At 38.4% G+C, this 14,820-nt stretch overlaps 1 protein-coding gene across 4 annotated transcripts in view; it reads right to left on the reverse strand.

The window, feature by feature from the left end:
* LOC123504010 (WD and tetratricopeptide repeats protein 1-like) overlaps nt 1–14,820 on the reverse strand; it is a 436,213-nt gene that overhangs the window by 998 nt on the left and 420,395 nt on the right. The window contains exon 16 of one of the 4 annotated variants that reach the window (XM_045254211.1): nt 1–21. This exon is cut by the window's left edge and continues 36 nt beyond it. The exons of the other annotated variants lie outside the window; for them this stretch is intronic. Coding sequence (XP_045110146.1) covers nt 10–21 — 12 coding nt within the window. The 3' untranslated portion in view covers nt 1–9. The remainder of the gene's footprint in view (nt 22–14,820) is intronic. 4 annotated transcript variants of the gene reach the window in all.

Genomic DNA, 14,820 nt, shown 5'->3' on the forward strand with positions numbered 1-14,820 from the left:
CCATCCCCATTACTCCCTTACCTAAAAATACACAGAGTGAGGTGGTTAAATACCAACCAAGGGGAAACACAGAATGAATGCTCTCGCACAATGAGTACACTCGAGCCTCATTTATCTGAACTTTGTTTACCTGGATTTAATCTAGACAGTGTCTAGTTAATGATTTAATAATTTGAGTCCAGACAGTCAACAAATTAATTCAAACAATGTGTACCTTGCACACTTCCAGAAATGGCCAATAGATGGTGATGTCGCTGCCCCAGGCAGTTGTAAACAAGTCTGGACGACGCAAGTGAACACTGTGCATTGTCTGGTATCAGTGAGCAAGTTTGTGCATTTTTTCAGTACCTTAGATCTCTTAAATTATTGTCTCCCAATGGTGTTAAGTGTAAGTGAGCTGCCCTAATTGTGACTTACAAGATAGATTAAATAAGAAAATTAGAGAGAAGCTAGTGTTATGGGTGTTTGTGAGGAGTATGGTGTGGCCAAGCAAATCAAAAGATAGGTGGTAAAATGTTCTATTAAATACTGTGAGGATGCAACATCAAGTAAAAGTGGTAGAGATGCACCAAGGAAAAATGTAAGGAGTGGAAAAGATGGTGCATTAAATACTGCCGTCATGAACTATGAAGTCGTTTATGCAGCAGCTAGAAAGCTGGCAGAGAAATTAATATATAGAATTCCACAAGAGAACAATGGGTGGCTGTGGCAATTCCACAATTGAAACATACTTTTTAATGCTACTATGCTGGGTGAAGCTGGGGATGTGGACACACTCAGCATTGCATGGCATGGCTGCATCTTCTTTCTGGTAGTATATTCACTGTACTTCATGTCTTTTAATTTTTTTTTTGTGAGCTTGTGTTTTACTGTACATTGTAACCTACAAGTTGAGTTTTTAAGGTCTTTTTATGGTCAAAACTAGAGGTCGATTTATGAGATAGATATAAAATGGCAACCTTCAAACATATTTGCACCAGTAACATCAGAATACTAGAAAACTGCAACTGAACTTGGCCTAAGGGCTGCGTTTACATATGTTATTCTACATAGTAAGACATGATAAAACCAGAAACTGCTACTCATGAGGACTGCCCATATGGACATTCTGTAGTAAGTAGGAACAGTAACGTACCTACACAATAATGTAGTTTATTACTATAGAATATATTATTGATACAAAAGCTAAAAAGATGATCGTTTCGTGACGAAATGATCATGGTTGACTGCTCAATACTGCTACTTACTGACAAGCATTCCATTTGAACAGCTGATTAGGTGCAAAATTCTAAATATCATTTTATGTTTTTAAATATCTTAGATTATTTTAAGTATTGTGTTTTTATTTTTTGCATCAATAAAATATTCTATAGAAGTAAACTACGGTATATGTGTGGGTACATTGTTGTTCCTACTTACTGCAGTGTCAGTTCCCTGCACAACATGGCAGAGGAAAAGGAGTCTCTCTGAGCTCAGGAGTTCTATCTGGTATCTCTGAGTCCCTTGCCAATTCACATCACCCTTGAACACATTCCTTTTGGGAGTATGTACTTTTGTTTCTTTTGTTCCAATGTTTGAGGAAGGACTGTAGGTGGTTGGTCACTTACCATTAGAGTTTAAAAAGTAAATATTCATGTGATATATTGGTGAAACAGGTGAGTAGAGAAAAAAGGTAAAAACTGACAGCTTGTTTACATTGAAATGCTTGGTGTTGATGGTGCTTTCAATCTGTTTGAATTGTTTTATTTATTTTACTGTACATAAAACTTAATTTACAATCCAGTACTTAGTGACTCAGGACAATATTGGACCACGCTAAGTAATAGTTTAGGGGGATTGACTTATCTGCAAGGTAAACCTATACACAGGTGCAGTACATAGCGTGGCTAATAGGTACCAAAAATAGGGGGCTACGTGGACCCGGCGAGAGGGGGGAGCTACGCTATGTCACAACTTGTATGTGCTGTGTTGTGCACCTATTCAAGGTGTGCTATGTACCACCTGACTTTTTTGCAATTGCCGCGCACGGTATTTCTGTGCTCAGTACTTCCGCACACAGTACCTACACCTGTGTGGTACATGTTGGGGTCAATTTATAGAGGCTGATTTATGTGCCAAATCAACTTATTAACTGCAATCAATATACAGTACTGTTAGGTTAGTTTTAGTGTTAGATTAACTCATTCTTTGTTTTGGTTTGGTTAGTTAGGGAAACCAAAAAAACATTAAATTTCGCATTTTCTAAAACGTCTAAGGTAATAAAAATCCAGATTTGGTAAAATGAAAGACCCATTTACATTACAGTCAACTCTCGGCTATCGCGACTTCAACTATTGCGTTTTATTGCTATCACGCACCCATGAAAAGCTGCTAAAATTTCACTATTGCGACCTCAGATGCCTGCTATCGCTCGCCCAGCCATGACGTCATGGGATATCTGACCGCTCATTGGCCAAAACCGCCTTCCCGCCAAGATGAAACACAGTCTCTGAGTGCACGTCCTCTCCACTAGACAGTGATAGCCAGATTCTACCATTTTTTGTGCTCACAATGGCCACCAACCTTCCACGCCGTCCTCCTACCATCGCCGAACGTAAATCAATGAGACAAGACAGAACTCTAGCTGTGAAATGTTGTTTATGAATGCAATTACAATGAGCTGATGTAATTTTTTTTATGTTATAACCTTGACATGTTTTAATTGGTACCAATGAATTATACAGTAATTAAAAAAAAAAAAGGTAAAAATGAGGGATATTAGGAGTAAATTTGTGGTTGCGGCACCAATAACAATTTTCACCATTAGTTGTTCAATTCGGCTATTGCATTTTCGGCTATGGCGCGGCTATTTCGACCCTAATTGGGTGTGATAGCTGAGAGTTAAGTGTACCCATTTTTTTCATTATCCAGACTAGTACCTGCACCATTTAATCCGGAAAAAATGAGGGTTGAGTATATTTCAAATTTCTCGCCTCTCACCACAAACATAGCACCAATCCTTAGTGAATAAATACAAGCAACAGATTTCCGTTTACCAGGTGAGAAGATTAATTTTTCGGATGTCTGTTGTTATTTTCACAGTTCTCGTACAGTGTCTCACATCGGTGAATATGGCATAAGTGTCTTGAGTTAAGTTTCATTACAATATTTAGCCATATTGACATGCTATCAAGTGAAATAAAGTGCATCCTTTTGAAGTGGATGTCATGGCATTGTTGTGAAAAAAAAAGTAATAATAAGGGAAGGGGAACATCAACCAAAAACATGTGGGGAAACACTGATGCTTGAAATTTTAAATATTTTGAAAATTTAGAAAAAAAACACAAGAAAAGTGACTTATTATGTTTATTAGCATGAAAATAGATGATAGTGGTGAACTAGTGCACTTAAATAGTGGAACAGTACTTTATTCTGTGTGTTATGTTGCAGGTGATTTTTAGTCAATTATGATGATGTCATTAACTTTTTCAGATCTTGCCTGGCAAGCCTGATCATGCCTCACAAGTTGGCTTGGTCAGGAAAAGTGACAACTATTTGTATGCTTTTTTGTCTGCCATGGATAAGTTTATTTTGTCAAATAAGTGTTATTTTTTTATGAGCTTATCTTTTATTTCATCACTTAATAATGATGGGGGATGGCTAGGGTTATCATATATGTTGATTTCAATAAAAAAAAAAGTTTTTACTTTTATGAGCTTCAAAATAGGGACTGATGTTCCCCCACTCCTCTTTTGGTGTTTCCCCTCGATAGGGGAACACTGACCAATGTCCCAAAATTTTTTGAAGTGCAAAATAAGATACTAACTTTCTGAGTTGAGGATTTATGCATATAAGTACCAAAGGTGGGTCATGTTGTGTAGTTTGTTTTGGTCACAATGTGCCATCTCTCAGGTGCAAAATGGATTTTTATGCAGGTTTTTCTACTAATAGGTCTGTGTTATCCCACCTCACCATACCTTTAAATTTGGTTGTGTTGCAATTTTGGTGAATAATGGTTTTGTAGAGACAAAAACATTGAAAAAAACACTTTATTGACAATGAGAAAGAAATAAAAAATATAAGAAAATAAAAATTTTATGTGGGGTTCCAGTCCCTGGTGCAATGTTCAGGAACATTGCTAACTGAAACACATGAAAATTAACTAATGACTATTAGATCTAACTGCAAAAGAAAATAACATAGAGTGTTGATTATCAGAACTGTGCAAGTGCTCTCTAAATTAAGATCTGCTTGCGCTCCTCTACTGCTTTGGGCCGGACATTCCACTAACACTTATTTGTTAATTTTTGGTGGTTACTGAAGCACTCCCCGCTTGCACTCTCCACTTACGCTCGCACTTCCTCTCAAGCTTGTGCTCTCCGCTCGCATTTCCCGTTTGCTCTTTCCTTAGTGCAACAAATTCTCCTGCATGCATTGTGTGTGCATCATTATGTGCCACACTGCCAGACATACCTCTCAGTCAAGAGAGAGAGAGAGAGAGAGAGAGAGAGAGAGAGAGAGAGAGAGAGAGAGAGAGAGAGAGAGAGAGAGAGAGAGAGAGAGAGAGAGAGAGAGAGAGAGAGATTATATGAGAAGTGGGAGGGGAGAAGATAAGCAGGGAGGGTGGTGGTGGTGGTGGTGGTGGTGGTGGTGGTGGTGGTGGTAGTAGTAGTAGTAGTAGTAGTAATATCATTATTATTATTATTATTATTACTATTATTATTATTATTATTAGTAGTAGTAGTAGTAGTAGTAATGGTAGCAATTGAATTGTAGTAGTAGTAGTCATAGCCTGCCCTCTAAAGACAACTTTCCTTCTTCATACAAAACTACATGCACTTACTATGCACACACAATTCACTTAAAATAAAAAAAAAAGGTGACTCCAAATCCAGCCTCTGAGTCCCCTTCTGGGGAGGACACCAGAAATATCACCAAGTCAGACTGCACTCTCGGTAGTGACCCAAAATATCTTGACACCTCCTTCAACTTTTTCTTCATTAACTTCTGCAACATTTGCTGTCTTAGAACTAATTTTCAATCTGTAGAACACAACCTCTCCACTTCTAAACCTCATCATCTTTTCCTCACCAAAACACAGCTGTCTGAGGCAACTGACAGTAGCACCTTCTCTGTTCTCTCCTACTTTCTCTATCCTCATTTTCGTTTCAAAGCTGGATATTGCGTCTATGTACGCAAAGACTTAACTTGTTCTCTTGCCTATGCTCTTGAATCTTCTGAGTTTTCCATCATCTGGCTTCGACTCAATAGTCATTCTCTAACTTGATTTATCTGTGCAGTCTATCTCTCCCCTAACTCCTCTGACTACATAATTTTCAAAGTGGAGCACATTCTGTCCCTCTATCCAACACCTCTTGAGACTTCTGGCATATGGCCAAAAAACATCTCTAATAACTTTACTTTTTCCTCTTTCCTTCCTTTATTTCATCCTGATGGCACCACTGCCATATCATCTGTCTCTAAAGCTGAACTCTTCTCTCAAACCTTTGCTAACAACTCCCTTTGACAATTTCATGCCTTCAATTAAAATTCTTCATTACCTTTTCCATGCCCAGCCTGACCTAAACCATCAGAAGGCTATTGGACCTGATGGGGTTCCTCCTATCGTTCTCAAAAACTGTGCTTTCGTGCTTGCACCTTGCCTGGCCAAACTCTTTCAACCATGTCTATCGACTTCTACCTTTCCTTCATGTTGGAAGTTTGCCTACATTCAGCATTTTCTTAAAAAGGGTGACTGTTCTCAAACTACCATCTTATAGCTTTAATTTTTTGATAGTCTAAAGTTATTGAATCTATCCTCAATAGGAAGATTCTTAACATCTGTCACTTTAAGGGGACCATCCGGTGAGGTTTATGAAAAATCGAAAATAAAGAGGTAGGTAGGTAATTTTTTTTCACTGATAGATGTTTATTACACAATGTTAGTTTAGTAGTCACAAGCGAATTGACCCATAAATAACTACATAAAAAAAAAAAAAAAAAAAAAAAAAAAATTCCTATAAACTTTGTCACCAGAGGACAGATTTCAATTTTGCCAGTACAGATATGAAGTATGTGGTATAACAAAACTTTCCATCTCATATAATTTAGATTTTTTTTATATGAAATTATATTGCGGCACTTGAGAAAAAAATTCCAAATTCTAGGAGATGGAAATGTAGCAGCTTCATTGAGCTTCAAAATGATACCTCAAAATTGAAAATCCATTGAGAAATGTTGGAGAAGATACAATTTGAATGATAAAAAGTGGAAACTGAGAAAAAGGCAAAAAACCCCAGAGATGTCATTTTCATCCTCTGTGACCCTGTACATTTATTTGGGTTGGATATTTCATGCTTATACACCACCATGTGCATCATATATCCTTTTTAGGCATGTTTAGAATATTCTGTAAGACTCATATGGCACCTGGCCCCTACAATGATTGTAGTTATTAGTCGCTCGAAGGTGAGGGTGTCTCCCATCCATGCATGGTCGGTACAACTTGTAATTTCCACTTGCACCATTTGTTTAGATATTGCAAGGTAAAAAAGGCAGGTAAAATAGCCTGGATTGTGGCTTGCAAGGTGTGAAATAACGGGTGAGATACTCAACAGATCCTCCTCCCATCGCAGTCACATGGACACTAAAATGGAAGGGGAGAGGGTGTGTTCCTGTGTACGCCATAGTACTGAGTTGCCTGTGCCCACCTTTCCTTACTAAAGAAACCACTTTTCATGGCTTTTTCCGTGCTTATTATCATCATTTATGGTACAGAGAGTTGGGAGGGGGGAAGCCCCAGGCTGCGGTGGGCATAGCAGGGGCCCTTTAAAGTTTAAACACCCCACGTATTTTAGCGTATTTCCCCAAAATACTCCATCACTATGTTGCCATATGTTTGGGGATGCTCTGGTGGTGTTTTGGGGATTTTCGATATTTTTCAGATTTTTCAATACCATGGCCACCGGACGGTCCCTTAAAATCTTCTATCTGATAGCCAGTATGGCTTCTGTCAGGGTTGCTCTACTGGTGATCTTCTGGCTTTCCTTACTGAGTCTTGGTCATCCTCTTTTAGAGATTACGATGAAACTTTTGCTGTTGCATTAGATATATCAATGAATTTTTGAAAGAGTCTGGCACAAAGCTTTGATTTCAAAACTAACCTCCTATGGCTTTTATCCTTCTCTCTGCAACTTTATCTCAAGTTTCCTCTCCAACCGTCCAATTGCTGCTGTGGTAGACAGCCACTGTTTTTCTCCTAAATCTATCAACATTGGTGTTCTTCAGGGTTCTGTTCTCTTCCTATTATTCATTAATGATCTTAACCAAATTTCTTGCCCTATCCACTCCTATGCTGATGATACCACCCTACACGTTTCCATGTCTTTTCAGAGATGACCAACCCTTCAGGAAGTCAACAGATCATGCAGGGACACAACAGAATGCCTGACTTCTGATCTTTCTAAGATTTTTCATTGGGGCAGAGAAAACTTAGTAGTGTTCAATGCCTCAAAACTCAATTCCTCCATCTATCAACTCGACACAACCTTCCAAACAACTATCCTCGCTTCTTCAATGGCACTCAGCTGTCCCCATTTTCTACACTGAATATCCTCAGTCTGTCTTTTACTCATAATCTTAATTGAAAACTTCACATCTAATTTCTTACTAAAACAGCTTCTATGAAGTCTGGCATTCTGAGGCATCTCCACCAGTTTTTCTCGTCCCTGCAACTGCTAACTCTGTACAAGGGCCTTATCTGTCCTTGTATAGAATACTCTTCACATGTTGGGGGGGGATTACACTGACACAGTTTAGTTGGATAGGGTGGAATCAAAAGCTTTTTGTCTCATCAACACCCCTCTGACTGACTGACTGACTGACTGTCTGTCTTCAGCCTCTTTCTCAACACCAAAATGTTGTATCTCTTATCTTTTATTGCTATTTTCATGCTGACTGCTCTTTTGATCTTGTTAACTGCATGCCTCCTCTCCTCCTGTGGCATTGCTGCACAAGGCTTTCTTCTTCCTCTCACCCCTATTTTGTCCAATTCTTTAATACAAGAGTTAACCAGTACCCTCAATCTTTCATACCTTTCTCTGGTAAACTCTGGAACTCCCTGCCTGCTTCTGTATTTCCATCTTCCTATGACTTGACTTCTTTTAAGAGGGAGGTTTCAAGACATTTGTCCCTGACTTTTGGATAACTCTTATTATCTTTAAAGAAACTAGCAATCCAGTGGGCCTTTCTTTAATTTTTTATTGCTCTTGGCCAACTTCTACTCTTACATAAAAAGGAAAAAGTACTTCTTGCCTCTACCCTCTTGTCATTAATTACTGGCTGGACCCAATCACTTTCTTGGTCTTGGCCCTGAGACAAAATTAAAGCCACTGGTTTCTGGGTTGTTTGCCCTCATGGCTGTCACTAACTTTGGACAATTAAACTTCTCATGCCCAGTTCCTTTACAGTAATTACACACCAGTGGCATGCTATATCTGGGTACCATACTATACCTGTGAATGCTGTGTTGCATGCTCCCACTCTATTTCCTTCAAGGACTAGGAGGAGATTTAATATTAACTGGGCTTACTCATCTTCACTTGTTCCAGTGGATGCAGCCAATACTACTACTATTACTACTACCACCACCACCACCACCACAACTACTACAGAGACTCAGCACGCATTCTTTTAAGAAATTTTAACAATATAAATGCCCCAAAGAATGATGCATGGTGTAAAAGGGCAACCTCTCTCTCTCTCTCCAAGATAGACTGGCTCCAGCTGTTCTTCTTGCCACTCTGTCACTGGCCTCATCATATAATCCGCCAACCAAGCACAGCACTGGCCAGTGTGCCAACACATGATTGTCTGCCAATGTGGCAGCCTCTTTCAATGTTTTAAATCTCTTCTCTATCAGGAGTGGTATTATTTCTTTGTCTGCAACATCAATAAATTGCTCCATGACCATAATGTCTTTCAGCTTACAGTATGAGGTGGCTTGCTCATTAACAACCCACTTATCAAAGGTTTCCTCTAAGTAGCAAGCACACTCCAGGTAAGAACCACTGGGTCTTTTTTCCATCCAGGCAACTGTAATCTATAAGCCTCTGGCCTCAGTTTATAAGATTTCAGAATGTCAGCTTTAAATTCTTTGTAATTCTCTAAATCAGCATTTCTCAACCTTTTTGCACTTGAGTAATCCTTAAAATAAATGACATATCTCAAGGAGCCCCTGCACAAAAACAAAATTACATACCATATATTTCTCATTTTAATTTCCTCGTGTTTCACGTGACAAACATCAAAATATAAATTTTTGAATAACTAGTTTAAGGAAAAATAATATATCATAATATTACAATAACCAATAATTTATTGTGGGTGTTTAGTTATATTATGTATATGAAATTAAACAAAAAGTGAATTAGCTTATCTCACTTGTTCTTGCGGAACCTTTAGGGACCTTTTGCAGAACCTTAGAGGTTCCGGGGAATCCCGTTGAGAAACCCTGCTCTAAATCCTCCAACAACATTCTATCATATACTTCTAAAGTTTTTCCTATTAACATATTTGCAACCAGGTGACCCATCTTTCTGGTCACCAGTCAAGTCAAACCCTGATCTTCTCAAGCCTCCTGAACCACACTGTTACTTTCTTTTTCTCAAATTTGGGGACTAACTTTATACTCCTCACCATCTGGGTTTCTATGATATCTTCTCTCATTCCTTTCTTTCTCAAGCCAGGAGGTGAATTAACTTTATTCTGGTCTTTTCTAATTCAAAATTCTATCTCTCTCAGACTCCTCCCTCTTCACCTTAAGTCACCAAATTCTGTTACAACTAGAATCTGCCCCTTTTCAGTAACTGCCACAGCTGGGCTAGTTTTTAGCCAAGACCTGTACTCTCCTAGTTTAGTACAGGGCTTTAATCATTGTTTACAAGGGTCTGTAGCTTCTTGCAGCTTACTGTTCATATATGACTAGAGGTTGTCACTCTGTTTAACCTCTAATAAAGGAGGAAGTTTAGTACAAATTAAATAACTCTTAGCAGGGAAGAATAAATCGTCCACACTCCAAGAAGAGAACAAACTACTTGTAATTGGTGAGGATTGTGAATGTCCTTAGAGATAAAGAAAAATGCCAATCACCTATGGTCACGTCCCTTCACAAACACTCTGGTCAAACAATAATACCTATTATCTTTCAAAAGAATGCTCCTAGTACCCTATAGCCTACTGGGGTAGAAGGGAAAGAAAATACTACTGCCCAACTTGCAATTAATCCTCTGGACTCTAAAGTTTAATACTCCTTAAAGACAAGTAGCATTTAAACAGAGCAAATAACAAAATAAATAAATAAATGGCCAATGACTATAAGACCCAAACCTCTTTCCCCCTTCACCATGTGGCCATGTTTATTACTCATTGATTCCTTAGACACTACGGTGCAGACTTTACTCATACCTGGGGTTTACTGGACTCCTGTGGTTTGGGAGAGCTCCTAACTAGACGGTGGGGACATACCATCTCACAAATCAAAATGACATCAAAATTGTGGTGCCCTCCTGCTACACAGGTAAGCAATACCCAGGTAAAAAATGAGTTGTCACATGCAGTGGATAGGGCAATTCGAGTTCTTTCATGAGATACCCAACATATTCTGAAAGTCTAAAAGATAAGTTTATAAAGTTGGAATACAGTAACAAAAAAAAAAAACTCAAGATTTTTCCACACCCAAACTGCACAGCAAGATATTCATGCTACAGCAAGACAAGCGGCCAAGAAAAGTACCAGGACTGATCACTGTACGTAATTATGGTGAGTCATCACTTTCTGATCAATGAAAATGTGGATGCTTTGAGGCAAGCACCAAGTATGGTCATTTACCTCACTTCAGCATAGAGCTGTAGCAAGGTAAATACATGGGCGGCTGAGTAAGGAGTGGGACTTTCAAATGCTGTTTTCTCAATTGTTCGTCTATGTTGCTTACCTCACTATAGCAGGAGCTGCCACAATTAAGTTATTACAGTCCTTTATTAACTACAAACAACACAGTACTTCATGCATAACATGACCTGGTTCATAACTAATGACTTTCAGCTTTTTATACTACCTACAGGGCAAAGTATGGCCTCTAAAGCTTTTTGCCTTATCAACTTCTATCCTCTTACTGATTGTCTTCAGCTTCTTCCTTACTGCTGCAATGTTGCATCTCTTCATATCTTCTGCTATTTTCATGCTAACTGCCTCACTAATGCAGGTTTTTTTTTTCTTTTCTTTTTTTTTGTTAAGCTGCGTCCACACGATCGAACAATGTTCGACGGACAAAATTGTTACCAATTACCAGTGGAAAGCGGAAAGGCTCATGCTGCATAGTGCAATTTTTTGGCCTTGTTTTTTTTCTTGTGTACCATGGTAGTGATGTACTGCACCAGTCATCCAAGGCCACACACTGACTTAAATGCCTGAGTTACCAACGGACATCACCTTTGAACATTGTCCACCGGTCTTTGCCCTGTGAGCAAAGTTGAAATGGTGGTAAACAACCTCATCTGGTACCACTGCTTGTTGCCAGATCCACTTCCATCGTTTCACCGCTTATGACGTCATCCTGCTTCTCCTGTGATATGGTAACGATTTTGTCCGTTGAACATTGTTCGATCGTGTGGACGCACCTTTATAGCCTATAATGCCTGTAGGTATACTTGAAAAGTATGTATGGGAAGTGCTGTTCAGCCTCCACCCATTAGTGGTGCAGGCAATTTTATTTATAGTGGTACCCATATCAGGGCCCATATCACCATCCAAGTGCATCTTTGGTGTAACCACCTAGAACTTGGGTATCGTGGTAACATGTAGGTAACTATAAACCACTTGACAAATGACAGAGTTTAAGGCTGTATGTGGTAGGGTTCGAACCTATGTGTGGATATCTGCCCGATCCCACACTCACCACCTTATCCACTACGCCACTGCCTCCCTACTACTGCTCTAAATTAATCATCCCTTTCTCTGGTAAAGTCTGGAACTCCTTTCCTGTTTCTGTATTTTCATCTACCTATGACCTGAACCCATTTAAGAGGTAAGTTTCAAGACATTTATTCCATTCTTTTTGGCTAACTCTGTTGACCTTGTTCAGGGACTGGCATCTAAGTTGTCCTTTTGGTTCAATTGTTTATTGTTTTTGTTGATGTTGGCCAGATTTCAACCTCCTACATAAAAAAAAGAATCCTTTCCTTTAATATGTATAAAACTATAATATAACAAATACAACTAGACAGCTTGTTGAATTGTTTTCAGTCTGGAGATCCATCCAACTAAGAGGGCATTTTTGTTTAACTCTTTCTGTTGTGCCATTGTTTTTTGGAGGTACCATTTACGTTCTGATGTTACTGCACTACAAAATCATGTTGACAGACATTTCTTCTCATTTAATCATTGATTTGCTCTGGTTTTATCCTATTATGGATTCAGCAAAGAAAAATGGTGTAAGACACATACATTGTGTGCAGAGAAAGTGGAGGTAGAAATATATTTACATTAGCTTAGAGTTAGATTTTTTCTTTTTATGTTAAATATATACAAAATATAGGTTAAACAGGTTAAACCTCCCAAATATGGCAATTTCTAGACTGACTTGCCTGAGGACAGGAAATCCTACACCACAGGGATCTTTAAAATACAGCAGAATACTTCCTCCCTGATATTCTACAAACATAATATGATCCCCAACAGTTTTTACTATAAATCAAATAACAAATGCCAGTAACCATGAGTAAATCAAGCCCTTATTTGATGTAATAAAGTATCAATATGGATAACTGGCGGGAGAAGTACAATAATTTTCCTCAAACTCTAAAAAACATTTCCTCACGTGGCCTGTCGGCCGTAATCTTCTGTACTGGTAGTCCATTTGTTAGATCTATATAGCACAGTGGTTCTTAACCTGGGTTTGATCGAACCCCAGGGGTTCGGTGAGTCAGTTTCAGGGGTTCGGCGGTTTGGTTCACCCCACTCGTATGATTCATGACGTCATGCTCTGCTTGGCCATCATCGGAGACATTTCTGTCCCCGGGGAACTGAAGCAAGCAATTGCCATGCACTTAGATGAGCTCGCAAAGTCTCTCGACGGATACTTCCCCACCAAAGAGTCATATCCAGCATGGGTGAGACAGCCATTCACGTTTAGTGTTGCGACAGCAGATGTCAATGATGAATACCTGGACGAAATCATTGAACTGCAGCAGAGCCAGGTTCAACAGCAACTCTTCAGAACAACAATGCTCTCAACGTTTTGGTGTCACCAAATCATAGCGTACCTTCTTATTGCTAAGAAAGCCCTCGAGATACTCATACCATTTGTTACAACATATCTTTGCGAGCAGTCCTTTTCGAGGATGGTAGACATAAAAACGAAAAAAAGGAACAGACTTTGTTGCGAAAATGATATGAGAGTGGCACTTGCCAAGGTGAAGCTGCACATTTCTGAAATGGTCTCTGAGAGCCAACAGCAAAAGTCATATTGATTTGCAGTAAATATTCATAATGTTTTTTTTTTTTTTGAAATTCAGGTTTGTTGGTTTTGTTCTTTGAACACAGTGATTTTGTGCACAAATGATGCATGGTACAGTTTGTGCACTAATACAGTATATAGTAATTATAGTTAAATACATAGGTTTTGAATTTGAAGAAAGAAAAGCACATATTATTTTTCCAACTATGAAGGGTTCAATGAATGCATGTATGGAACTTGTGGGGTTCAGTACCTCCAACAAGGTTAAGAACCACTGATATAGCATATACATATACATGAAAAAAGAATTCAGAATTTTTTAAAATCCAGCTTTCCTCAGGTCCCACAGTTGCCAGATTTTTTTATAGTCAACTGTACATCCTACAAACGGACTCAGAAAGAAGGATGTAGTGGACACAGGGAAAGCAGTTGAATGGTACTACATGTCTTGACATCATAAAATTTGCCAGCGAATTACAAGCACTGAAAGTGAATGTGCTAGTCAATCACAGCCCAGCCGCATATCAGCATATGCAAAACCAATAATTTTCTCCTTTTGACCTGTTTCACTTTATATTGCTAAGTAGAGCATCACATCTACTTCTGTCTTCTATCACTTGTAGGTTTTATCAGTTTTGGTCGTTATAGAAGATGAAGGCATACACAAGGACAAGATTATGAGAAAGATAAAAGTTAATATTTGAGTGTTTAAGTTAGTTTAGCAATGAGGTTTTCATTTAATTTCTTGCAAGAAGTTTTCTTGTCATATTAAAAAAAAAAAGAATTATTCTGATGTTTTTTTTATGCAATTTGACTGATCTTGGGGTTTATTTCCAGGGCAAACCATTTAGTTCTGAGTTTACTCCCTCTCCCTACAAACTTGAAGAACTATAGGAAACAGGTTTTTGGGATAGGAAAGCATCAAAATTATGTATTTACGGCAGAAATGAGGTCCAATTTCAGTTGAAGCACATCAAAACCACCGGAAAAAAAATTTCCTAAGCGCAATTCACACGAGCAGTGTTTCTCTTTTTTCTTTTAAGTGCATTCCTGAGATATTTGTCTTTGAAATTTCAACATTCACTTAATTAATCACAACTAAATATTTACTTTAACTTTACCTGTACTAGGTTAATCTTACCTAATCAAACTCCAAAGATGCAAGAATATTAGATGCACTATAAAAAATGTAATCCATCCTTGCTCACTGGCAATAAAGGTAACTAAGAATTAATCTCTGCAGTACCATACGCCTTTATGGAATGATTTCTGGGTAGCCTTATCTTGTTTTTTTACTTAAATTACTTACATCTTGTTGGAAAACATTA

Source organism: Portunus trituberculatus, chromosome 15, assembly GCF_017591435.1.
Source record: "Portunus trituberculatus isolate SZX2019 chromosome 15, ASM1759143v1, whole genome shotgun sequence".
NCBI classification, from domain to species: domain Eukaryota; kingdom Metazoa; phylum Arthropoda; class Malacostraca; order Decapoda; family Portunidae; genus Portunus; species Portunus trituberculatus.